The sequence below is a fragment of the Podarcis raffonei genome, chromosome 5 (assembly GCF_027172205.1).
Source record: "Podarcis raffonei isolate rPodRaf1 chromosome 5, rPodRaf1.pri, whole genome shotgun sequence".
Taxonomy (NCBI): domain Eukaryota; kingdom Metazoa; phylum Chordata; class Lepidosauria; order Squamata; family Lacertidae; genus Podarcis; species Podarcis raffonei.
In genome coordinates, this window is record NC_070606.1 from 96,082,515 (window position 1) to 96,106,043 (window position 23,529).

At 40.4% G+C, this 23,529-nt stretch overlaps 1 protein-coding gene and 1 long non-coding RNA gene across 2 annotated transcripts; one reads left to right on the forward strand and one right to left on the reverse strand.

Annotated features, from left to right (window-relative positions):
- Positions 1-195: 195 nt before the first annotated feature.
- Positions 196-23,018, reverse strand: LOC128414868 (cytochrome P450 2J2-like). Its single transcript, XM_053390783.1, has 9 exons — positions 22,848-23,018; positions 18,846-19,008; positions 16,050-16,199; positions 15,174-15,334; positions 12,958-13,134; positions 11,626-11,767; positions 8,830-9,017; positions 7,650-7,791; positions 196-418 (listed from the first exon to the last, which is right to left on the reverse strand). Exons 1-9 carry the CDS (start codon positions 23,013-23,015, stop codon positions 225-227), a joined length of 1,485 nt encoding a protein of 494 aa, XP_053246758.1. The 5' UTR covers positions 23,016-23,018; the 3' UTR covers positions 196-224.
- Positions 9,112-11,641, forward strand: LOC128414871 (uncharacterized). The gene is made up of 3 exons (XR_008330748.1): positions 9,112-9,543; positions 10,443-10,587; positions 11,539-11,641. It is a non-coding gene; the product is annotated as an uncharacterized LOC128414871 (long non-coding RNA).
- Positions 23,019-23,529: the final 511 nt, after the last annotated feature.

Below are 23,529 nucleotides of genomic sequence, written 5' to 3' on the forward strand. Positions count from 1 at the left end.
AGAGTTCCTCTTATGCTTTTCTACTCTTATTAAGCAACGGCAAAAATAAATATGCAAGCAACTGACACCTTCACATGGCCAACAGCATGCTGCCATCCGGTTTGAATATTGTGAGATGGGTTTTACACTAAAAGGGAAAAAGTGTCTATTTTAAGCAATGACAGAAGTTTGAGTAAAGTAGGACTAGAGGGACACTGAGAGGAAAATGGTGCTTTTAAACAAAATCAGAGGTTTGCATTGCCACGGGGAATAGCACAGAGTTTATAAGGATGGGGATGTGTTGTAGCCCCTAGTAAAGGCTCTTGATTGAGTTCTTTCGCTCCTTCTGGCAGCTGGAAGCTGAATGTTCTCAGCAAGCTGGTCAGGAAGATGAAGATTTCGATCTTTGCCAGCTGCATTCCCAAACATATGCGAGCCCCTGAAGAGGAGACATGGGAAAGTCAGCAACTGAGTAATAATTTACTTATCAGTGTAAATTACTTCGCAGCTATAAAACTCCTAGAGCCTTCAGTTGCAAGGACTGAGACACAGCCTCTGCCTGAGACCTTGCAGAACCCCTGGCAGTCAGAGGAGAAACCACACAACTCAGGCCAAGTGTGTGTATGTGTGTGTGTGCTGTAAAAATGCTTTAAAATGTTTTAATATATATATATGGAATTTGCCATTAGCTCATCAGCACCATAGAGTTCACATTTGTATAATGCACTTGAAAAGCAATTAAAATGTTATATTTGCAGCTGTGTTGTTGAGTCCTCAGTATAAGAACACTTGTTTTCTTTCAGAAAAAGGGGGAGAAACTCACTACCTCTAAGGTGCCTATATTAGCCATGTTAATTTGCTTTTCAACTGTTTCATCAAAGAAGTCTTAGAATACTAAATGATTCCATGTGTAGTATGAGAATGATTATACTATGAAATCCAACACTAACAATTAGATCCAATGTATATTGACCCAGAAGTAAATCCCCATTATTGACTTCCGGGTTAGCGCCAGCGCTGAATGGCGGATTTCTCCCGGAGCTCCGGGAGAGATCTGCTTTGCGGGTTCGGGTCCCGTAGCTCACGGCGGAGCAAGGACCCTCAAAAGTCACAGGCGCGTAGCCTGTGAACCGGAGACTCGGCGGGCACCTTTGCCCCCCCCGACGTTGTGAAATAGCCTTTCTAAAGGCTATAGATCAGCGGAGGGTGCGTGGAGCGGTGCTGAGAGTCGCTATCACCCAGCCTGCGAAGCGAAGCCGCGTCGCCATCAGCGGAGAGCGCTGACTTCTTCCGAGGATTTTGGATTTAAAAAGAGCAACTTTCCGTGAGTAGGATTGAGTTTGCATTAAAAATTGGACACTAAAATTAAGGAATTTGGGCACCGAGATGGATAAGCATTAAAAAGGAAGTCTGCTTTCCGTCCTGCAGCAAGATTAAAGCGAAAGACAGCTAAGCTGTAACTTTTGACAGGAGAGTTTATGAGCCAAGAAACCCAACACCAAGTAAAGAACTCCCCCCCCCAGAAGGCAGGAGAGGGGGGGAAGAAGATTTTAAAGGGATTCTCTGCCTGTTTTAAAGGAGATTGAATTGTTTACCGCTGCCTATCTACCTGGGGGTCGGACTGCCGGAGGAAAGGAACCGGCTAAGGACGGTCGTTACAAAAAAGGTTAGAAAGTAACTGACATATAGACTCTGGCTACTCTCAACTTGAAACATCGTGTTTGGCTACATAGTAAGTTATTTGCAGGACATTATTGATTTGGATCTTTTACAAAGAAAAGGACTTGGAGGGCTTTTGCTCTTTGGAAGTGTGGGAACAATTTAAAGTTCAGGAACTGACTTTACGCCCTCTAGAGGATTGGGACAGTTTCAGCAACCAAGTGGAATTTAAAACCTGAGAACTTTTCTCTATTGACAGCTTAAGAGTGTGGGAATGACCTTGAACGAAAGACTTTGTTATGGCAGATGGTAAACAGAAAGAAGATTCACAAGAAACAACTTTGAGATCTGGTAGACAATACAAAGTGGACTCTTCTATGCAAAGAAGGGCCTCTGTATCAGGGGCCTCGGGAACTGCAGCTGTCACAAAGGCAAGAGTGAAAACAATGTCTTCGGAAGAAGCGTTTACAAAGGCCTTGGGAAAAATAAGTGATTCTCTAGAGGAATTAAAGAAGCAAGGTGCTGAAACAAATAAGAAAATTGAAGAAATTTCTGGGAAAATTGATTTAAATACTAAAAGCATAACTGACCTTGGGAATAAAGTGAACTCTAACGCAGAAGCAATTGGGAAACTACTGGAAGATTCATCTACAACGCGAAAGATAGCTGAAGAAGCTAAGGAAATTGCCACTGCCGTTGAAGGGAAACTTCCACCGGTTTACAGGAAACTGGATGAGTATGAACTGACACTTTCTATGCAGGATATGCAACGCAAGGAGAAAAACCTAAGGATTAGACTTGTGCCGGAAAAGGAAGGAGATAACTTGGTGGATTATTTGACAAAAGAGTTTTCTGACTTCTGGAAGCAAGATCTGAAAGAAGAAGAGTTCAAAATAGAGAGTGCATTCAGGTTGGGAATAAGGCAGAAGAAGAATAGACCCAGAGATTGCTTGATAACTCTAAGATCCAAAGAAGAGAGAGATAAAATATTGAACCTGCACTACCAAACAACCCTTCGAATTGAGGATTTTCATATTGAGATCTTTAAAGATATCCCTAAAAGTATCTTGGATGCAAGAGGTCCTTACAAGGATCTGGTGACACTACTGAAGAGGAACTACATACTATTCAGGTGGGAGTTTCCCCAAGGCCTGTCTTTTAAATATAAGGGGAAGAAAAGAAGAATAAAAACAGTGAGTGATAAAGACAAGTTCCTGGGAGAACACGAAGAAGACCTACAGAAAGAGACCTATCCAGGAGAAGGACATCCTTCAAGACTAGATACGGACACAGAACCACCGACAAAGGACGAACAACAATTGGGAGCTGTAGGAGGAACTAAATAACCCCATCATGGCTTTGCAACTTCTAACTTGGAATTGTAATGGTCTAAACAACCCCCGAAAAAGGAAAAATATATTTCATGCTTTAAAGAAAGACCAATTGGACTTGATTTGTTTACAAGAGACCCACGTGACAAGAGCACATAGAAAATTGTTAATAAATAAGAGATTGGGACAAGAATTTATATCTTCAGACAAAGTAAAAAAAAGAGGAGTGGTGATCTACGTAAAGGAAAATTTGCAGCCGAAACAAATCTTTAAAGATGATCAAGGAAGATATCTGGCAATTGAAATTCAATCTCAAGGAGAAAAATTTTTGATAGTGGGGATATATGCACCAAATGAAGGGAAAGCAGAATTTTTTAAGAAGTTGCATGAGACTTTAATGGACTATATGGATTATAAACTGATTATGATGGGAGACATGAATGGAGTAGTTTCAACAAATATGGACAAAGCACAAAGACAGGTAGTCACAAAAGACGGAAGACTACCAAAAACTTTTTTTGAAATGACTGACAATATGGACTTGATTGACATTTGGAGAACAAAACACCCATTAGAAAGAGAGGGAACCTTCTTTTCTGAAGCCAAAATGACATGGACACGGATTGATCAAATTTGGGTGACTAGCAGTATGGCGTCGAACATAAAGAAAGTGGAAATCTGCCCAAAAACCTTCTCCGACCATAACGCAGTTAAGATGGTGATGAAGCAAACAACAACTGGTTCCTTCAGATGGAGAATGAATGACACCTTATTTAGAGACGAGGAGATTTGTAAGAAGGCCCAAAAAACTTTGAAAGATTATTTTGAAATCAACTTAAGGACTAAAGTAGAAAAAAGAATAGTATGGGACGCTAGTAAAGCCGTGATGAGAGGGTTTTTGATACAACAAAATTCATTAAAGAAAAGAAAGCAAAATGAGAGGAAAGAGAAAATCTTGGAAAAGATAAAAGAAGGGGAAAGGAAATTAAGACTGAAGCCAAAATCACAAGAGATTTTAAGAGAAATTAAATTGTATCAAACACAATATATGGAACTGATGAATCAAGAAATAGAATGGAAAATTAAACAAATGAGGCAAAAGACCTTTGAATCTGCAGATAAATGTGGCAAGTTACTGGCTTGGCAAATAAAGAAGAGACAAAAACTCAACACGGTAACAAATTTAGAAGTGGATGGAAAGAACATATGCAACCCAGTGGAAATTAGGAACTGTTTCCAGAGCTACTTTAGACAATTGTATACACAAGGGCCGCAGAAAGATAAAGACATACAACAATTCCTCGAGAAAAATGGGCTGAAAAAGATCTCCCAGGAAAGTAAGACAATTTTGAACCAGGAGATATCAGCACAGGAAATAGAAGATGCCATTCAAAACATGACGTTGGGCAAATCACCTGGACCGGATGGATTGACTTCCAAATACTATAAAGTTTTGAAGGAAGGGCTTATACAACCTTTGAAGGAAGTCTGCAACGAGATCATGGAGGGGAGAAGGGCACCCGATACGTGGAGAGAGGCCTACATTACACTTATACCAAAGACAGAGACTGAAAAGACCCAACTTAAGAACTACCGACCCATCTCCCTACTAAATGTGGATTACAAAATCTTTGCTGATGTTTTAGCAAAGAGACTGAAAAGAGTTTTGATGGAGGAGATTCATGGAGACCAGGCGGGCTTTCTCCCGAAAAGGCATTTGTCGGATAATGTAAGGAATATAATTGACATTTTGGAGAAGTTGGAAGTGAACATAAACACTAAGGCTGTTTTGATATTTGTGGACGCCGAGAAAGCCTTTGACAATATTTCTTGGAGCTTTATGTTGAAGAACCTCCGGGGGATAGGGGTAGGCCAAGGGTTTGAAAATGGTATAGGTGCAATATATTCTGAACAGAAAGCAAAATTAATTGTAAATAATGTGGTAACAGAAGAGTTTAAGATTGAAAAAGGGACACGACAGGGGTGCCCTATCTCCCCATTACTTTTTATATCGGTCCTGGAGGTTTTGCTTAATATGATCAGGAGGGACCAGTTGGTTAAAGGGATTCAGGTCGGAGCTAAACAATACAAACTGAGAGCATTTGCAGATGACCTAGTACTTACATTGCAAGAGCCAGAAGCTAGCACGAAAAGAGTTTTGGAAATAATTCAAGAGTTTGGTCAATTGGCAGGATTCAAATTGAATAAGTTAAAGACTAAGGTATTGGAGAAAAATTTAACACAGATTGAAAAAGAAAGGTTTCAGAATGAGACGGGGTTGACTGTGGTTAAAAAAGTGAAATATCTGGGTGTGAACATGACAGCTAAGAATGTGAACTTATTTAAAGATAATTATGAAAAAACTTGGACAGAAGTGAAAAAAGATCTGGAGATTTGGTCAAATCTGAAGCTTTCCTTGTTAGGTCGAATTGCAGTTATAAAGATGAATGTATTGCCAAGAATGTTGTTTCTGTTTCAAGCATTACAAATTATGGACAAAATGGATTGTTTCAAGAAGTGGCAGAAAGATATATCTAAATTTGTCTGGCAGGGCAAGAAGCCCAGAATAAAATTCAAGATATTAACGGATTCAAAGGAAAGAGGGGGGTTTGCCCTGCCAGACTTTAAATTATACTATGAAGCGGCAGCTTTCTGCTGGCTAAAAGAATGGCTGCTTCTTGAAAACACAGACATTTTGGATTTGGAAGGATTTAACAATATTTTTGGGTGGCATGCATATTTGTGGTATGACAAGGTTAAAGCGCATAAAAGTTTCAAAAATCATATTGTCAGAAAAGCACTATTAAATGTCTGGGTTAGATATAAGGACTTGTTGGAAAATAAGACTCCAAGATGGCTATCACCAATGGAAGCTAAGGCAGTTAAAAAGCTAAATATGGAGTCGAAATGGCCAAGATATTGGGAAATCTTGGAAAAGGAAGGGGACAAATTGAGATTGCAGAGTTTTGAAAAACTAAAAGGGAAGGTGAGAGATTGGTTACATTATCATCAAATAAATGAAGTGTTTAAATTAGACAGTAAAATAGGCTTCCAGGTGGAAAAATCAAAACTAGAGACTGAACTGTTAGAATCCAGTACTAAGAATTTGTCAAAAATGTATGATCTGCTGCTGAAATGGAATACACAAGATGAAATGGTAAAATCAAGTATGATTAAATGGGCTCAGGACATTGGTCATAACATCATGTTTGCTGATTGGGAAAAGTTGTGGACCACCGGGTTGAAGTTTACGGCGTGTAACGCCTTAAGAGAAAATATAATGAAAATGATTTATAGGTGGTACATAACCCCAGTCAAGCTTGCAAAGATCTACCATTTGCCTGATAATAAATGTTGGAAATGTAAAGAAAAGGAAGGTACATTCTTTCACCTCTGGTGGACGTGCCCGAAGATTAAGGCATTCTGGGAAATGATTTATAATGAACTGAAAAAGGTATTTAAATATACTTTCCCCAAGAAACCAGAGGCCTTTCTCTTGGGTATTGTCGGCCAGGGGGTGTTAAAGACAGATACAATTTTTTTTATGTATGCTACAACAGCAGCTAGAATACTTATTGCAAAGTACTGGAAGACACAGGATCTACCCACACTGGAAGAATGGCAGATGAAGGTGATGGACTACATGGGTTTGGCAGAAATGACGAGCAGAATCCGAGACCAGGGAAGAGAAGCGGCGGAAGAGGAATGGAAGAAGTTTAAGGATTACTTAAAGAAATACTATAAAATTAATGACAGTTAGAATGATGTTGGGCTTAAAATAAATGGTTACTATTAGTAATGGTTAAGACAGAGAGAATAAGGATGATTAACATAAATTTATAGTAAAATAAGGGAAGATTCGCTGAATAATTGTAAGAACTTGGAATACAGAAACGGGAAGCAAGAGGAAGTCGAGGAAGTAAGGTTTAAGAAATTAGGACATGAAATGGTACTTGTTTTTTGTTCTGTTAATGTTTGTTGTTTGTTTTTGTATGTTTTGTTTGTGTTAATATAAAAATTGTTTAATAAAAAATATTATGAAAAAAAAAGTAAATCCCCATTATTTCAGGAGGGAGTTCTCTGTGAAGTGCACATAGGAATGCTGTCTAAACTTTCTAAACTTTTATTTTTTTAAAAAAAATCTATACCACCCACTCATAAAATAAAGGTGGTGTACAACACTATCTACAAATACAATAGGACATAAGTGTGGGATAAGCATGTTGGTTATATGAGGCTGGTTAAGTCTAATCAAAGCATGACGTGAATACGAGTATAGAGTAAGTTGTCTTGCCAGGCTTACCTCACCTTACAAAATGCCCAGATTCTGACACATAGGGAACAAAAATATTCATTTGTTCTTTAAAAATTGAAACATGACAGGGAGCAGCAGCATCCTGGTCCTGGCAGTGTTGCCTCTCTCAGTGACAGGGCAAGGGAGTAGCAAGTTTGCAGAGGTCCAGACTGTCAGTGATGGAGGCCCCATAGGTGAATATCTGCCTACCCAAGATATCCCCTAAACTTTTCATTGCCTTCCCCCATCCTGCCGACCATCAGAGCCACTCCTCCCAGAAGTACACTACTTCTCCTCTAGCCCCTTGCTGCTGTTGATATCATTTCCTGGAAGTGCTGAACAAGCACAGCTACAATTCACAACATAGCTTGAACTTCTGCATTTACCTGCACCAAATGGCAGATATTCTTCTCTGTCCACAAATTGTCCATTTTTGTCCAAAAAATGATTTGGGTTGAACTCTGCAGGTGTATCCCATCGTGTCGGATCAAGAAGAACAGAGCGCAGATCAGGAAAAATACCAGTCCCCTGCAAAGAAGAAACAATTGAATCAGAATGCACTCAGATAAATACATTTCTTGGGCTCCATGATTACTGCAGATGGTGACAGGAGTCACAAAATTAAAAGATGCCTGCTTCTTGGGAGAAAAGCAATGACAAACCTAGACAGCATCTTAAAAAGCAGAGACATCACTTTGCCAACAAAGGTCCATATAGTTAAAGCTATGGTTTTCCCAGTAGTGATGTATGGAAGTGAGAGCTGGACCATAAAGAAGGCTGATCGCTGAAGAATGGATACTTTTGAATTCTGGTGCTGGAGGAGACTCAATGGACTGCAAAAAGATCAAACCTATCCATTCTTAAGGAAATCAGTCCTGAGTGCTCACTGGAAGGACAGATCCTGAAGCTGAGGCTCCAGTACTTTGGCCACCTCATGAGAAGAGAAGACTCCTTGGAAAAGACCCTGATGCTGGGAAAGATGGAGGGCACAAGGAGAAGGGGACGACAGATGACGAGATGGTTGGACAGTGTTATAGAAGCTACCAACATGAATTTGATGAAACTGCAGGAGGCAGTGGAAAACAGGAGTGCCTGGCGTGCTCTGGTCCATGGGGTCACTAAGAGTCAGACATGACTAAACGACTAAACAACAACAACAAATCCCAGAACTAAATTTTTCAGAGTTCAGACTGAATCCAAACTTGGGGCTTTATTTGTGTGTGTGTGTGTCTGTGTGTCTCTGTACACATTTACCAGTAGCCATATTCACTCCACCTTCCCCCCTTAAAAAATATTTCTGTACAGACAGGAACACAGGGTGCCCCCCCCCCTTTTAAAAGGAAAGCTCACAGCCAGGCTGAGACTTCTGGCCACTGCATGTTCCTTCCCTGCCCCACATGCCCGATGTCTGCAGGTGGAGCTCCTGCTCTTGTTTGTCTTTCTTGCCCTTCAAGTTTTAGACTACACAGAAAGTTTCTGCATGGCTGCCTGCATCTCTCAGTATGCAACCTTCTGCTGCTCTTTGCTCTTGGGATACGTAAGTGCAGTCATCTCAATCTTCTGTACCTTGGGAATGAGAAAACCATGAATCTTCACATCCTTTGTGCATTGCCTGTTAACCCCAAAAAGCAAGGCATATTTAAAGCGCTGCATTTCATGAATCACAGCATTGGTGTAGGGCAGTTTCTTCTTATCTTGATAGCTGATTGAGTGAGCAGAACCTATGACATCTTCTATCTCCTTGTGGACTTTATCTGAAGAGAATGATGGAAACATAAGATTTATTTTGAATATTGCATTTTTTTAAAGATGGACATTTATTTCCCACGAATTTATTGCATAGATTTTGTGAATGAGTCCCCGTTTCTTACATTTATAGCCCTCCTTTTCCTCCAAGGAGCTCATGTCAATGTACATGGTTCTTCTCTACTCTAGATCCCAGGGGTGAAAAAGGGGAAAGTGAACCTCCTCTCAGCTGTTTCCGGTTACTAGAGCTGGCTGAAGGGCTATGATCCAAGGCTGTCTGTTTTACACTTAAAAACAAACAAACATATCCTCCACCCCACAATATTTCCTACTTTGTTTCACTAAATCTCCTTTCCTCGCCTGATCTCAGTCATGCAGTGGAGCATGAAGAGGCGGAGATGAGGCTCAGGCAATTATTTTACAACAGGGGCAATGGTGATGTCTGCTGGGGACCTCTTGGCCAGCCCTCTGCATGCCGAATAATGATGAATTTCTCAAAGAGAAAATCACCCACTCATCTAAGAAGATGAAAAGGTGGGTTATACTGGCTACGTGTTAAACTGACATTTATATTTTAAAAGATTCCAGAGTCCCAAACAAAATGTTGGGAGGGAGGGAGGGAGTCCACCAGAACTCTTTCAGGCTAGGTGTTATGCAAAGCAGCACCAAGGATAGACAGGGTGGTCGAGAAGAAAAATGGTGGCTTCTTATTGAAGTCATAATCTGTGCATTGATCAATATTTCATATTTGTTGCAGGGTTGTAGAAGGGGCATGGCTTGGGGGTTGTCATGAAGGGAGCCTGGACTTTTGGATTGACCACTACACCCCTGGCAAAAGCAATTAACCTCTTTATGCATCTTTCTCTTCCTTCCTTCCTTTGACCATGCTGCTTGCCAAGCTTCAAATTGCCTTCCCTACTCCTTTTTCTACTCCTTTCCTCTCTCTCCTCATTCAAATCCCTCCTCACGGAATAAAACGGTATAAAATTGGAAAGCAGTAATGTATGTGTGTAAACGTGGGGCAGAAACAAAGGAGCAAGGAGCAAGTCTGAGGAAAGGAGAGGAGACCTGTCACCAATGTCCCATGCTCTTCCCTTGAAATCCTTGTACAGTGGTAGCTCGGGTTACATACGCTTCAGGTTACATACGCTTCAGGTTACAGACTCCGCTAACCCAGAAATATTACCTCGGGTTAAGAACTTTGCTTCAGGATGAGATCAGAAATTGTGCAGTGGTGGTGCAGTGGTAGCAGGAGGCCCCATTAGCTAAAGTGGTGCTTCAGGTTAAGAACGGACCTCCAGAACGAATTAAGTACGTAACCAGAGGTACCACTATACACAGCATGAACATTGGTTTTAAGGAGGCCTTGCTTGCATGTATGTATTTATTTAAAATGTATTTCTAAAATGCTTAATAATTTAAACATCTTTTAGCAGTGTACGTTATGCGAAATACAGAAACAGAACAAAACCACACATATGATTCACATATGGCAGAGGGAAGAGCATTCCACAACCCAGGAACAAGAATAGAAATGCTCATTTTAGGGACACCACTCGATTGCATTCTGTAATAAGTGTAAGTGACCTTACAGAATCTCATTCTGTTAACCTAGTCCCAAGTTGTTCACGGCTTAATAGCTTAAGAATAAGACCTTGAACATGGCCTGGTAGCTCATCAGCTACCTCAGCAGAGGTGTATGTTATTCATTCAACAACCTGGCCAAAGCATTCTGCACCAGCTGCATATTCCAAACCAGTCCCAGGGGAAGCACTTTAACTGTGCAACAAAAAGTCCTTATGCTGATGGAACAAGTGCATTGAATATTGCAATTATAAACTGCTGAATCAAAAATAAAATCTCTAAGATGTATGCATCAAACATGACATAATTATTAATAATATAGAGATTAATTCAACAGGATTCAGAGACAAGATTATGTAACTGAATTATGTGCCCATATAGGTTGCTGAAATGAAACGTTTTAACCAGCATCTAAAACCATATAACAAAGTTGCTTGCTTAATGTTTGCTACGGACAGTGTGGAAAGGGCCTATCGACCAGAGCCAGGGCCTTTTCGGCCCTGGCCCCAGTCTGGTGGAACGCACTGTCACAAGAGACCAGGGCCCTGCGGGACTTGACATGTTTCCGCAGGGCCTGCAAGACAGAGCTGTTCCGCAGGGCCTTTGGTCGGGGCACAGTCTGACCTGACCCCCCTCCTTTTACAAGACTCTGCATATAAGTGCCCTCTCTATCTCTTCTCACCAGCTTATACAAATAGCTGGGCCTGGTGAGTACTTAAGGTTCCCAACCCTATAGTTATAATTTGTGGGTAGCCATCTGAGTTTATTTTAATTTTAATCCGATTTTAAGCTTTATTTCAGTTGATTGCTGAATTTATGTTTTAATGTATTATATATTTTGATGTTAGCCACCCTGAGCCCGGTTCTGGCCGGGGAGGGCGGGATATAAATAAAAAATTATTATTATTATTATTATTATTATTATTATTATTATTATTTCCTTAGATGCGTATGAAACCTGTAAAGAATTACAGTCCACCCTAGTGATCAAGAGAAGCCCTTGCTCCCATTGCACCGGTCTCTCTCGCTCACCTTGGATATCTGGATGACTTGCCAGGAGAAGAAGTGCCCATTTCAGAGAACAGGTGGTTGTGTCCGACCCTGCTACAAAGAGCTCAGAAATACACTGAATCAAGTTTTCTTCATCATAGGTGGACTCTGGGATGTTTTTGCTCTGATATAGAAAGCGGGGGAGGTGACATATCATTTACATGCACTACAATCTATCCTTCAGCACTTACTTTATCTTCTTTACTCCACTTATTACCATACCACCACACATGCTTGTTGTGGGGCAGGCCATCCCATTACACTGCCTGCTGCAACATGGGACAATGCCACCACTACTGCCTTCAATACCTGGGCTGCATGGCAGTGCCCACAAAGTGGCAATGAAAACAAGAGACCCAGTTGAGATCTTGTGAGGTTTCAGGGAAATCTCTCTGGAATCTGCCACCACTGCCATCATCGCTTCTCCATCAGTGGTGAGCTAGGTGGGGTATTCACAGGACTAGAGATGACATGTGTACACAACAGTAGCTGCCAGTGCTGCATTTGAGGATCTGTGCAGTAATAATCCAACACTGGCATGTTGCAAAGGAGCCAATGGAATCTCTCTGGCAGCAGATATTCAAAATATGCATTACTTACCACTAAACATACTTAACCATTCTTTCATCACCATAATAAGGATTGTTGAAAGGAAAGAATATGTATGAATATAGATGAGGCAGAGGTTTGAAGTTATGTTTAGGAATATTTTGTTTAGGATTTGTTTGGTGCTGTTGATGAAAATGAGGAGTGATTTTTTTATTATTATTATTCCTGCCTTGCATTGTAATGTGCATTAAGACACCTGCCACAATCTACTTGGTGAGTTGGCCATTCATACTATTCAGGCATCACAGGCAACATTTGAGTGGTGAAGATATGCTTATGAGCTACAGCAGTGATTCTCAAAACTTTGTCCAACTGCTGCCCCCTTGATTCCATCAACTCATTCCCAGTGTCCTCTACCCTAATAAAAATAAGTTACAATTAATTCCACATTTATTCAAAATCCAGTTAAAACTATTCAGTTTAATTAATTAAGCAAAACTGATTAACTTGATCAAGTGATACTAGCTTTTCAAAGTCTGATAGTCATTTACACCTCCAGCCCTCCCTCCCAGGAGGCAGTGCCACCCACTTTAGGAACCACTGAGCCATAGAATCTTATAGTTAACATTGTCTATAAAGAAATGGCTTGTGCTCACTATTTTCTCTCTCTGGTTTTCAGATTTTAACATTTCAGTTTGTGCTCTGAAACAAGGAATATAATGACTCCTGGGATGAGCAGTATTCAGTTGCAAAACAGATACTTACTTTCTCCATCTGAAGTAGATAGAAATCTATGAGATCCTGTGGATCATGCAGAGACATATTCTCCTTATGCTTCTCTATCTCCTCCTTTGCAAATGAACGCACCATCTCCAGGCAGGACAAGGCGTTCTTGTGGGGCCCTGGGAGATGTTTCATGAGCCACGGGAACATTTCATAAAGCTAAAGGAAAGATAGAGAAAAATTGGTCACATGGTTCGTGCTTTGGATTAGCACTTTAAAAAACTGATTTACCGTAGATTATTCTTCAGGGGTCAAAGCTCATAAAGGTTTTAAAAACCATATTGTCAGAAAAGCACTATTAAATGTCTGGATTAGATATAAAGATTTGCTGGAAAATAAAACCCCAAGGTGGCTGTCGCCAATGGAAGCTAAGGCAGTTAAAAAGCTAAATATGGAGTCGAAGTGGCCAAGATATTGGGAAATTTTAGAAAAGGAAGGGGACAAACTGAGATTGCAGAGTTTTGAGAAACTAAAAGGGAAGGTGAGAGACTGGTTGCACTATCACCAAATAAATGAAGTGTTTAAATTGGACAGTAAAATTGGCTTCCAGGTGGAAAAATCAAAATTGGAGACTGAATTGTTAGAATCCAGTACTAAGAATTTGTCAAAAATGTACAATTTGCTGCTGAAATGGAATACACAAGATGAAACGGTTAAATCAAGTATGATTAAATGGGCTCAGGACATTGGTCATAACATTTTGTTTGCTGATTGGGAGAAGTTGTGGACCACCGGGATGAAATTTACGGCATGTAATGCCTTAAGAGAAAATATTATGAAAATGATCTATAGGTGGTACATAACCCCAGTCAAGCTTGCAAAGATTTACCATTTGCCTGATAATAAATGTTGGAAATGTAAAGAAAAGGAAGGTACATTCTTTCACCTCTGGTGGACGTGCCCGAAGATTAAGGCATTCTGGGAAATGATCTATAATGAACTGAAAAAAGTATTTAAATATACCTTCCCTAAGAAACCAGAGGCCTTTCTCTTGGGTATTGTCGGCCAAGGGGTGTTAAAGACGGATATAACTTTTTTTATGTATGCCACAACAGCAGCAAGAATACTTATCGCGAAGTACTGGAAGACACAGGATCTACCCACTCTGGAAGAATGGCAGATGAAGGTGATTGACTACATGGGCCTGGCAGAAATGACGAGCAGAATCCGAAACCAGGGAAGAGAAGCAGCGGAAGAAGAATGGAAAAAATTTAAGGACTATTTAAAGAAATATTACAAAATTAATGAAAGTTAGAATGATGTTGGACTAGAAAGTAAACGGTTACTATTAGTAATGGTTAAGACAAGGAGAATAAGGAAGATTAAATTAAATTAAAATAAGGGAAGATTTGCTGAATAATTGATTAGAATCTGGAATACAGAAAAGGGAGGCATGAGGAAGCCGAGGAAGAAAGGTATAAGAAATTAAGATATGAAATTGTACTTGTTTTTTTTGTTTTCGTTCTTGTTTGTTTATGTATTTGTTGTGTTTATTGTAATGTTATGTTAAAAATTCTCTAATAAAAATATTATAAAAATAAAAAAAAAGATTATTCTTCAGGGGTAGTTTATTAGTTTGAGTCTCATTGAGAAGAAGGAAGGTGTCTGCAACTTCTCCTGAATCCCACAATGACTGGATACTGGGAATTATCCCTGGCTGAAAATGTGAAATAAAACTAGGGCTCAAAAGATTTTTCCAGCTGACAGGCTTCATTCCAAAACTGGGCACAATCCCAGGACTCCTAATGGAACAAGAGACTGGCCTTTTTACATGAGATGGGTGTGGGTGGAAAATAGAGATGGGGAGAATTTGTTTATGTATTGAATTCCCCAGACCCCCAGTTAAGTAATAACCATGACTCCCCTTTAAAAAAAAAATCAAACCTTTAAGAAGGGAGCTTTTCCTTTTCCCTCGTTTTCTCCTTAAAGATCAGTTAGTGCCCAGAACTGGACACAGTATTCCAGGTGTTGTCTGACCAAGGCAAAATAGAGTGGTACTGTTACTTCCCTTGATCTGGACACTATATTTCTGTTGATCTTGAGAAATTGATTAGGCTCTTAGACAGTAAGTGGACCTTACATCAGATTAAATTAAATTCTGATTTTACTTCTTCAACACTCTAACCTCTATCGTAATGGATTGCAGAATGCTGATTGGGGGACTTAAGACCCCAGTAGGAATGAAAATGTCTACTCACAGCATGTAAGATGCTACCGGGAAATTTTAGGAAAATTTCAATGGCTTTCATCAACTTCTGAAACCTTTCATCTTCAAGAGCAAACCGGTGCCCAAAAGCCACAGCACATATCACGTTGGAGACTGAATTAGTGATGGGCATGGAGGGGTCAAGTGGTTGTCCTGCAAAAGCAAGTTATACTAATGTGAATTCAGCCACTCTTGTTCATACCAAGAGTGGTATTTTATGGCAGTCAACAGAAACAGCAATTTGTTTCCACATTATGGATCAAGCACAGAGGGTCAGTGGGTCTCACTGCTAACCAGAAGGCTGGTGGTTCATGTCCACCCAGGGACAGCTGGTTGCTAGAGGTTGGACCAAGATCCCTTCCAATTCTGCAATTCTATAATTTCAAAATATATCATATTCCTTGGAATATGATATATTTTGAAATTATAGAATGTACAGAGGCCATACACAGAGATTTCTTCATACTACAACATATGCTAGGCTCGAACTACTAGGTCTGGGTGATATCAACTTTTCAACATTGTGATGTATCACCAGCCAAACATTGTGATATAATGATACATCACAATGGTGAAAAGCAGAGGAGGAAGAAGCTGCATTGGTCCCAACCCCCATGAGGTGTTGGGGTGAAACCGCCTCAGCATCCTCAGTGGGAGTGGAGGTGGTTTTACCCTGGTACCTCATGAGGCTGGGCCCGATGCTACCTGTTCCCCCCTCTGCGCATGGGGGTGGTGGCAGGGGGAGCTGAGAATTGGTGGTAGTTCCACTAGCAATATACCACCAGGTGAAGGTGTCATCGTGCTCTGGCCCTCAAACCAGTCCTGGACGATGTATTGATACGTAGCGCCATCACCTAGCATCACATACCCTTTGAACGTGCAAAAACCTCCACGAGCTGATGGGCCTCCTCTGCTACTTGGTGCTCCATGCCTTTCTTCCCCAGTCCCAGCTTCCGCATAGAAACTACACCAAACCGTCTCTGTTGCCTCCAGGTGTGACCATTTGATAATACAATACCTACGGAAAAGCAATGAGAAATTATTTCTTTCCGAAATTAATGTTAAACATTAAGTTACCAGCCAAGAAGAAACTTTGTTTACTGACATTCATTATTGATTTACACAAAGGTTTTGGCTATCCCAATTTGTGTGATAATATAACAGAATTTAGGTGGTCCCAGAAATTCCTGCACTTTACAATATTGGCAAAATGTGAGATTTATGTACAGCTCTATGAACTTTGACTTTTGTAGGGAAAACTGGTACCTGATGCACTAGTAATTTCTGCAACAAAGACTGAACTTGCAAGTATCTAGTAGTAGTAGTAGTAGTAGTAGTAAAGGTAAAGGGACCCCTGACACCATTAGGTCCAGTCGCGGATTCTGGTGTTGCGGCTCTCATCTCGCTTTACTGGCCAAGGGAGTCAGCGTACAGCTTCCAAGCCATGTGGCCAGCATGACTAAGCCGCTTATGGTGAAACCAGAGCAGTGCACGGAAACGCCATTTACCTTCCACCAGAGTGGTACCTATTTATCTACTTGCAATGGCATGTTTTCAAACTGCTAGGTTGGCAAGAGCTGGGATCAAGTAACAGGAGCTCACCCCATCGTGGGGATTTGAACTGCCGACCTTCTGATCAGCAAGCCCTAGGCTCTGTGGTTTAGACCACAGCGCCACCCACGTCCCACCAGTAGTAGTAATAGTAGTTATTATCATCGTCATCAACATCTGCATACCACCCATCTCACTAGGTTTCCGCAGCAGAATATAAAAACATTATAAAACATCAACCATTAGAAACTTCCCAATACAGGGCTGCTTTCAGAGGTCTTAAAAAAGTTTTGTAGTTCTTTATCATGAGATACCATCAGATGTAAACTTGCTGTCTAGGGCAACTATGCCGCAACAAACGAGGGACAGAATTAAGTTTATGCATTTGTAGTTTTCAGCAGTAGACTCATTGAAACTAATGAGCCTAAGTTAGTAATATCTGCCAATTTCATTGGGTCTTTTTTATCACCCTAAGGCTCATTGTTCTCTATAATCCTCCCACACGTGCTCGAAAACTTGTACCTGGTGCAATGCAGTAAATGCAGTAATATTATAAATAGAATTCAGAGCCAGAGGGTTAAAAGACAATGACCGCTCCCCGCTTAAAACGGGGGGCGCCCTTTGCGTGGACGCGTGCAGCCCTGGATCTGGAGTGGCCCCATCAGCATAGGCTTTGCCTTCCCTCAGGTGGGATACCTGGAGGTCCCTGCCTACCTCAGTGAGTTGTCTAATCCCACCTGGGGGAAGCGTTGCCAGGGAAACCAGGCCAGGTAGGGGGAGGGATTACCTGCCCACACAAAGAGAGAGGATCTTACCTGGTAATCCTCACTTGGCTCCAGAGCTTCTCCCACCCTACCCACCCTCAGTTAATGTCTTCTTTTGCAGGTTGACTTTTCTTCATAGGTTTTGCAGGTTAACCTTTCTCCACAGGTATACGGGCACTGCTATGATAAGGTCGCTGTTAAAGGGCCGGAAAGGAATTTCCCTGCATTGGCAGGTTTCGCCTTTCCCGTAGCAAAACGTCACAACTTTGGCGGTATCAGGCCTTGGGCGGAATCCTTTAGTCCATCTTCCTCTTTGTGGCGGCGATACCAGGGTTCCCCGTTAAAGGGGTTTCTGAAGGGAGGCTTTGACCGTACGCCGAAAGGTCGTCATTGCTCTCCCCTGCAGCGGTGGTGTAACGGGGGCGGCTGTCTCTGCTTGAACATATGTTCTCCAGAGCCAGCCCATCCCCCCCCACACACTGGATAACCCTGAAGCTCCCTAGGTCCCCGGCTGGGGACTGGGGAGGGAGAACGCCCAATGCCTGAGCCAAGGTCTACCCACATTTGAAATTTAATAAAGTTGTGGCCAATTTAATCCCATAGCACATTGTCTAGAGTCGTTATTCCACATGACGGGGGGGACCACTCGGGATCTGGGGACTCCGCCTGTCCACGCAATAAAAGACTATGAAACTGACCTGGCTAGAGGATAAAAACCGCAGTGCAAAATAGAATTGCCAGTGAGCAGCCTTCTCATTCTGATGAAGGGACTGAGAGTGAATTGGATGCCAAGCTGGCACCAACACTGCTGTTGGGATTTGTGTACTCACCAGCTGCGTGATAGCAGCATATTGTTTACATCATGTGATGATTCTGATGGGCCGCTCGCCAACAACTGCCTCCTTCTTTAAAGGCAGAGAGACACCAGGTGTGAGCAAACTTTGCAAGCCCAACATGCTCAAATGAGCACCCACTTGCTTCCCAGCCCTGAGCTCTGCTCACCTACTGCACTAAGAGCTCTGCCTACTGCATTCTTCAAAAGAAAGATGTGGGAGACGTATTGCTACTTGGATCAACACCTTAGCTGGTACTATATTTATCCATGTTCCTATACCTCTTATGTACTTGCTACATCTTGTAACCTGTGTCTTGGCAATGTACCAATCTGATGTAGGCATTAAAGCCTTTGGTAGAAAGAGCTAGGAATTCAAGTTCTTTTCCCAGCACTGAGAGCCAGGACAGTCAATGAATTACAATTGCAACAAGCAACAAACTGCTACCTGCAATTGAATCTCTAATCACCGTGCAGAGCAATTGTTACTATGGAATTCTTGTTCTTCACTACTTACCCTTTCCTTTTGCTATATCCATAAAGAAAGGAGTCTCTGGTCGCTCATCTAATTCTTCAGAGTGGTCAATGAGCGCTTCTTTCACTGCTTGGAATCCAGACAGCACTACAAAGGGTAGATGTCCTAACCATATGGTGTAAATATTTCCATATTGCTTTGCCAGCTAACATTTGGGTAAAATAGAGGAGAGGAATGTTATGTTCAAAGAAAGCAGATGGCTATTTCAACTTAATGTGTGGCTTCAGCCTTCCTCACTTCTGCAGCTTCTTGCTATGTGCAGTTCTTTGCCAGCACCTGCTTTTCCTTCCTTCCTTATTCCTTCCTTCCAGCCCATTTGTTTTATTCCCCGCTGCCTGTGTTTTCCCTGCCTGGGGGGGAAAGGCTTATAAATGTATTCAATAAACAAATACATAAAGCAAATGTGGACTAACAAAGAGTGTGGAAGAGCCCTTGAAAAAGGCCTGTTCTGTTTGTCTCCTGTTTTCTGTTGTCTTCTCAATCTGCAAGTTCCCCTCTGGCATTCCCGGAAAAAAAGGGATTGTGAGCTCCATCTTCACTGCCAAGAGAACTTGATGCCCATTAATCAGTTGCAATGGGGAAAGTACACATCATTTTAGGACATGCAGCTGCAACATAAAATAGAAGAGAAGGAAGACAAGCTCCAGGGCTGCTTAATCAGCTGAGCTTCTTGTTTTGCAAAATGTGTTTTAGAGATATGCCTTCTTCAACCAGCAGCTGTATGCAACACCCATAATAATATTAAAACCAGGGTTTTTCTCAGCCAGAACTCAGCAGAACACAGTTCCAGCACTTCTCAGGTGGGTTCTGGAAGCTCTTAGGTGGGTGCCACTGCCCTTCTAAGAGAACAAGTGTAGCACCCTGCTTGTGGTTAACGCTTAGCTGGAATGAAATATTCAACGCAGCAATAGAGAAATTAAAATAATAATTTATTTGTCAGACAAATAAATGAGAGACACAGTGGTATATGGTTACCAAGCTCTGCCCTGCTCCAGCCCTGATGGTCAGCACTTGTATTTCCTCAGCCCAGCCCCCTTGCTCCTCCTTTGGCTGCCTCTGTCCAATCAGCCTGGTTGAAATTTCTATTGGCTGTTTGCTAGAACCAATCATAAAAGATACACCCATTTCCTATTACCTTTTATGGGAGACAAAGAGCTATATTTCCTTCTATCTATAAATGGCAAACAAGTAGCCATATATCTTACATTTGCCTCAACAAGGCACCTTAATTACGAGATCACCTCTTGCCCTCCTTGCCCTATTGCCCTCCAATACAGATGGCTAATGGTTTTAAATTTTTATCTTAAACAGAGGTCAGAGATCTTGGGTTCACATTCTCACACACCATCAATGAAAGATCTCCTTCTTTGGAGGTCTTTAAGCAGAGGCTTGACAACCATATGTCAGGAGTGCTCTGATGGTGTTTCCTGCTTGGCAGGGGGTTGGACTCGATGGCCCTTGTGGTCTCTTCCAACTCTATGATTCTATGAAATAAGAATCTAACATAAGAATCTAACATTTCTTACTTTCTAAATCCTTTGCATAATTACATTTAAGCCAATATATTTCATACATAACATATATAGATTTTTAGAAGCAAAGGCCTTTTCAAAGTAAAAACTTCTTCAGTTTACAACCCTCTTTCCTGGCCAGCTGCTTTTCCCATTAGCTCTTGCCCTTTAACCTGTGGCTCAAGTCTCTAATGGGAGACACATGGTATTATATTTTGTTAAACAATGAATCCTACTATTTACCAACTCTTATTAGTGCTTTTGCAGCTTGATTATATTCTGTAGGGTCAGTAACCTAGTAACCTTTGCTCTCAGCCTGTAATTCCCTTTTTACAACTTTGAGAATTTTGGCTCCTGCTATAAATCAGGGGGCCCTTGTCCAGGAGGATAAACATCTGCCAGTCTTTTAGACAGCTGGTCTTCTGCCTGGCATTAAAACATCTTTAAGCTCATTTTTAAAATACAGGCCTTGATCAGAAAATACAGGCCTTGATCAGATGCCTCACAAGCACAGCTTTCATAGTGAATTCTGGCACCTCTTTTTCTAGAAAAATAGCACTGGTTAAAAATAATGTAAAACTAAAAATACAAGATTATGATAAATACTGCAAAGCACAAAACCACAGAATTGGGGCATGGGTCATTATGTGGAATCAGGAAAATACACATGGCAAAAGGTTGCAGTTTCTATATGGCATGTGTCGACTCGTAGGTGGTAGCAGAATCACCTTGTGGACTCCCTGTCTCAGTGCCATTCGTTTCACAGCTGCAGTTGGTGCTGCCCTCTTCGTGGGAGCAGTACTTGGAGATTAGTATTTACTGCAGAGATCCGTTAAGATGAAAGGGCTATATTAGTCTTTGAACTGCATTTTTATAGTTTCTTTTTTTCTCTCTCTTCACTTTATTGAAATTCATTAATATCATTACAAATTTAACTTCACAAATACACATACACATGCATACAAAGAGAAAAAAAAATAAATTTGAATTACTATAAGATGTTTATTTAAACTTCAAATTCCGCTTAGATTTTCACTAAGCTAAGATCAAATAATATTACATAAAATAAAAATAACATATATCAAAGTAAAATAAAATGATAAAATAATTGTGGACTTCCCATCATTTCCCGGTATAGTTGACATTTACGATTTTGAATGCACTTATAAATATTGCCTTACTTTTAACGTACCTTCGAATACTTTCTTACAACATATCATACCAATTTTTCTTTGTTTCTTAATATTTTACTTACACAAGGGTCATTCAAACACTGCCATAGATAGTATGTCACTGTTATTTTATTTTTTCTGTACGTATCTCTTAAACATTTCCCACTTTTGAAAAAATGATTGCTTTGTGTTACTTCTTAACCTATTTGTTAACTGAGCCATTTCCACATAGTCTAATAATTTATTTTGCCATTCCATTAATGTTGCTATCTTTCCCCCTCTTCCAGTTAGATGCTATTAATAGACGAGTGGCAGCTGTTGCATATAGAAAGATTTTTCTTGTATTTTTCGGAATATCTCTGCCCAAGATTCCGAACAGAAAAGCTTCTGGTTTCTTTAGGAATGTTACTTTAAAGATATTTTTTTCATCTCATCATAAATAATATTCCAAAACTCTTTAATTAAAATTTATAAAGAGTTTCTAATTTGAGTGAACAAAATGAAGACTTTTCAAGCCTAAACAACTTGAATAGCATATGCCGGTTTGTATTGGATGAAGCACTGCCCTGGACTCATGTTGAGGACCTATGTGCTCAGTCCATTTTTAATGCATTTCCTTGTGTCTTGTGTGTGTGTGGTTCCTGCTGTGGGGCTTCAGATAGGGTGCTCATGCACACCAGAAGTAATGCCTTTAGAAAATTGGGAAGAATAAAGGTAAAGACTTCTCCATGTTAAATCTCTGGTTGCTTATAAAAAATGCATGTTATGTGCTTCCTCAATGCAATGGTATAGAACAAGTTATCTTTTTGATCGCTAATTTCTGAGTGCACATTTTCAGCTTTTATATCGTTTTATGCTTTTAAGTATTAATAATAATACCCTTAAATAATACACAGGGGCAGTGCCTGGAATGGACTAATTCCAAGCAACAAAATCACTGAATAATTTCAAAAATAATATCTGAATTGTTTATCTTATTTTGTATCTTTTAAAAATTTCTTAGTTGCTTTTTCTTGCTCTTGTTACATCTGAGAACAGTTTATAAAAATTCTAGGTGATCTGAACATGAATTAAATTTCTTTGGCAATGGAGCCTTGGGTGATTTTTAATTAAATTCAGTTCTAAGTTTAATTCACTAATTTATAAATGTAGGGGATTTGTTGCATTCAATTCTGTTTTTAATTGGGGCCGTTGCATTTAACATTTAAACCACTGCTACTGTTTAAGCTTAAATAACTGTTGGGGAAAACAGATTAATCAATTGTTGACATTAGATTCAGTTATAACGAAGGAATAAGTACCTTAATCAAAGTATCATCACGAGGCTTCACTCCAATCCGCCACATGCCTCCAATGAGAGGAAGCTGGAGAGGTCCAGGAGGATAGTGCCTGTTTGACCAGAGTTGTTTCAGGAAGTGAAGAATCAGAAGAACCACCAGCAGAACAATAAAAAATGCCTGTATCTCCATCTTTCTTTGCCTTCCCTTTATCCTCGTTTTTTTCTAGGATGCCTTCTTAGGTTCAATCCTCTTTCTCTAAGGACTTTTTGCTTTCCTCAGAGACATCAGCATTTCTCTCTCTTTTTATATGCTCCATCATTATTATTATTTTTTAAAAAAATCAGTAAGCATTCTGACGCCATATCCAATTAGCCTCGATATGTAATTCCAAAGCTAAACACTATAATAATTCTTATGTGTGTCACTCAGATAAGAGGAGGTGTGTTTAATATGAATTGCAACAAGGGAAGTTTACTGTATGATGAACTTTAGAAATATGTGTACCATAAGTTATTATTTTTATTATTTATTATTTATTCAATTTACATACCACCCTTTAACAAAAGATCCCAGGGTGGTGTACAACATTTAGAATACATTTTCTGGAGCAAAATAATATTTATCATAAATAATAATAAAGTTCAAGGAATAAAAATGTATATATGCAATGATCTCCCCAGGAAGGTCCTGCTAGGACCTTCAT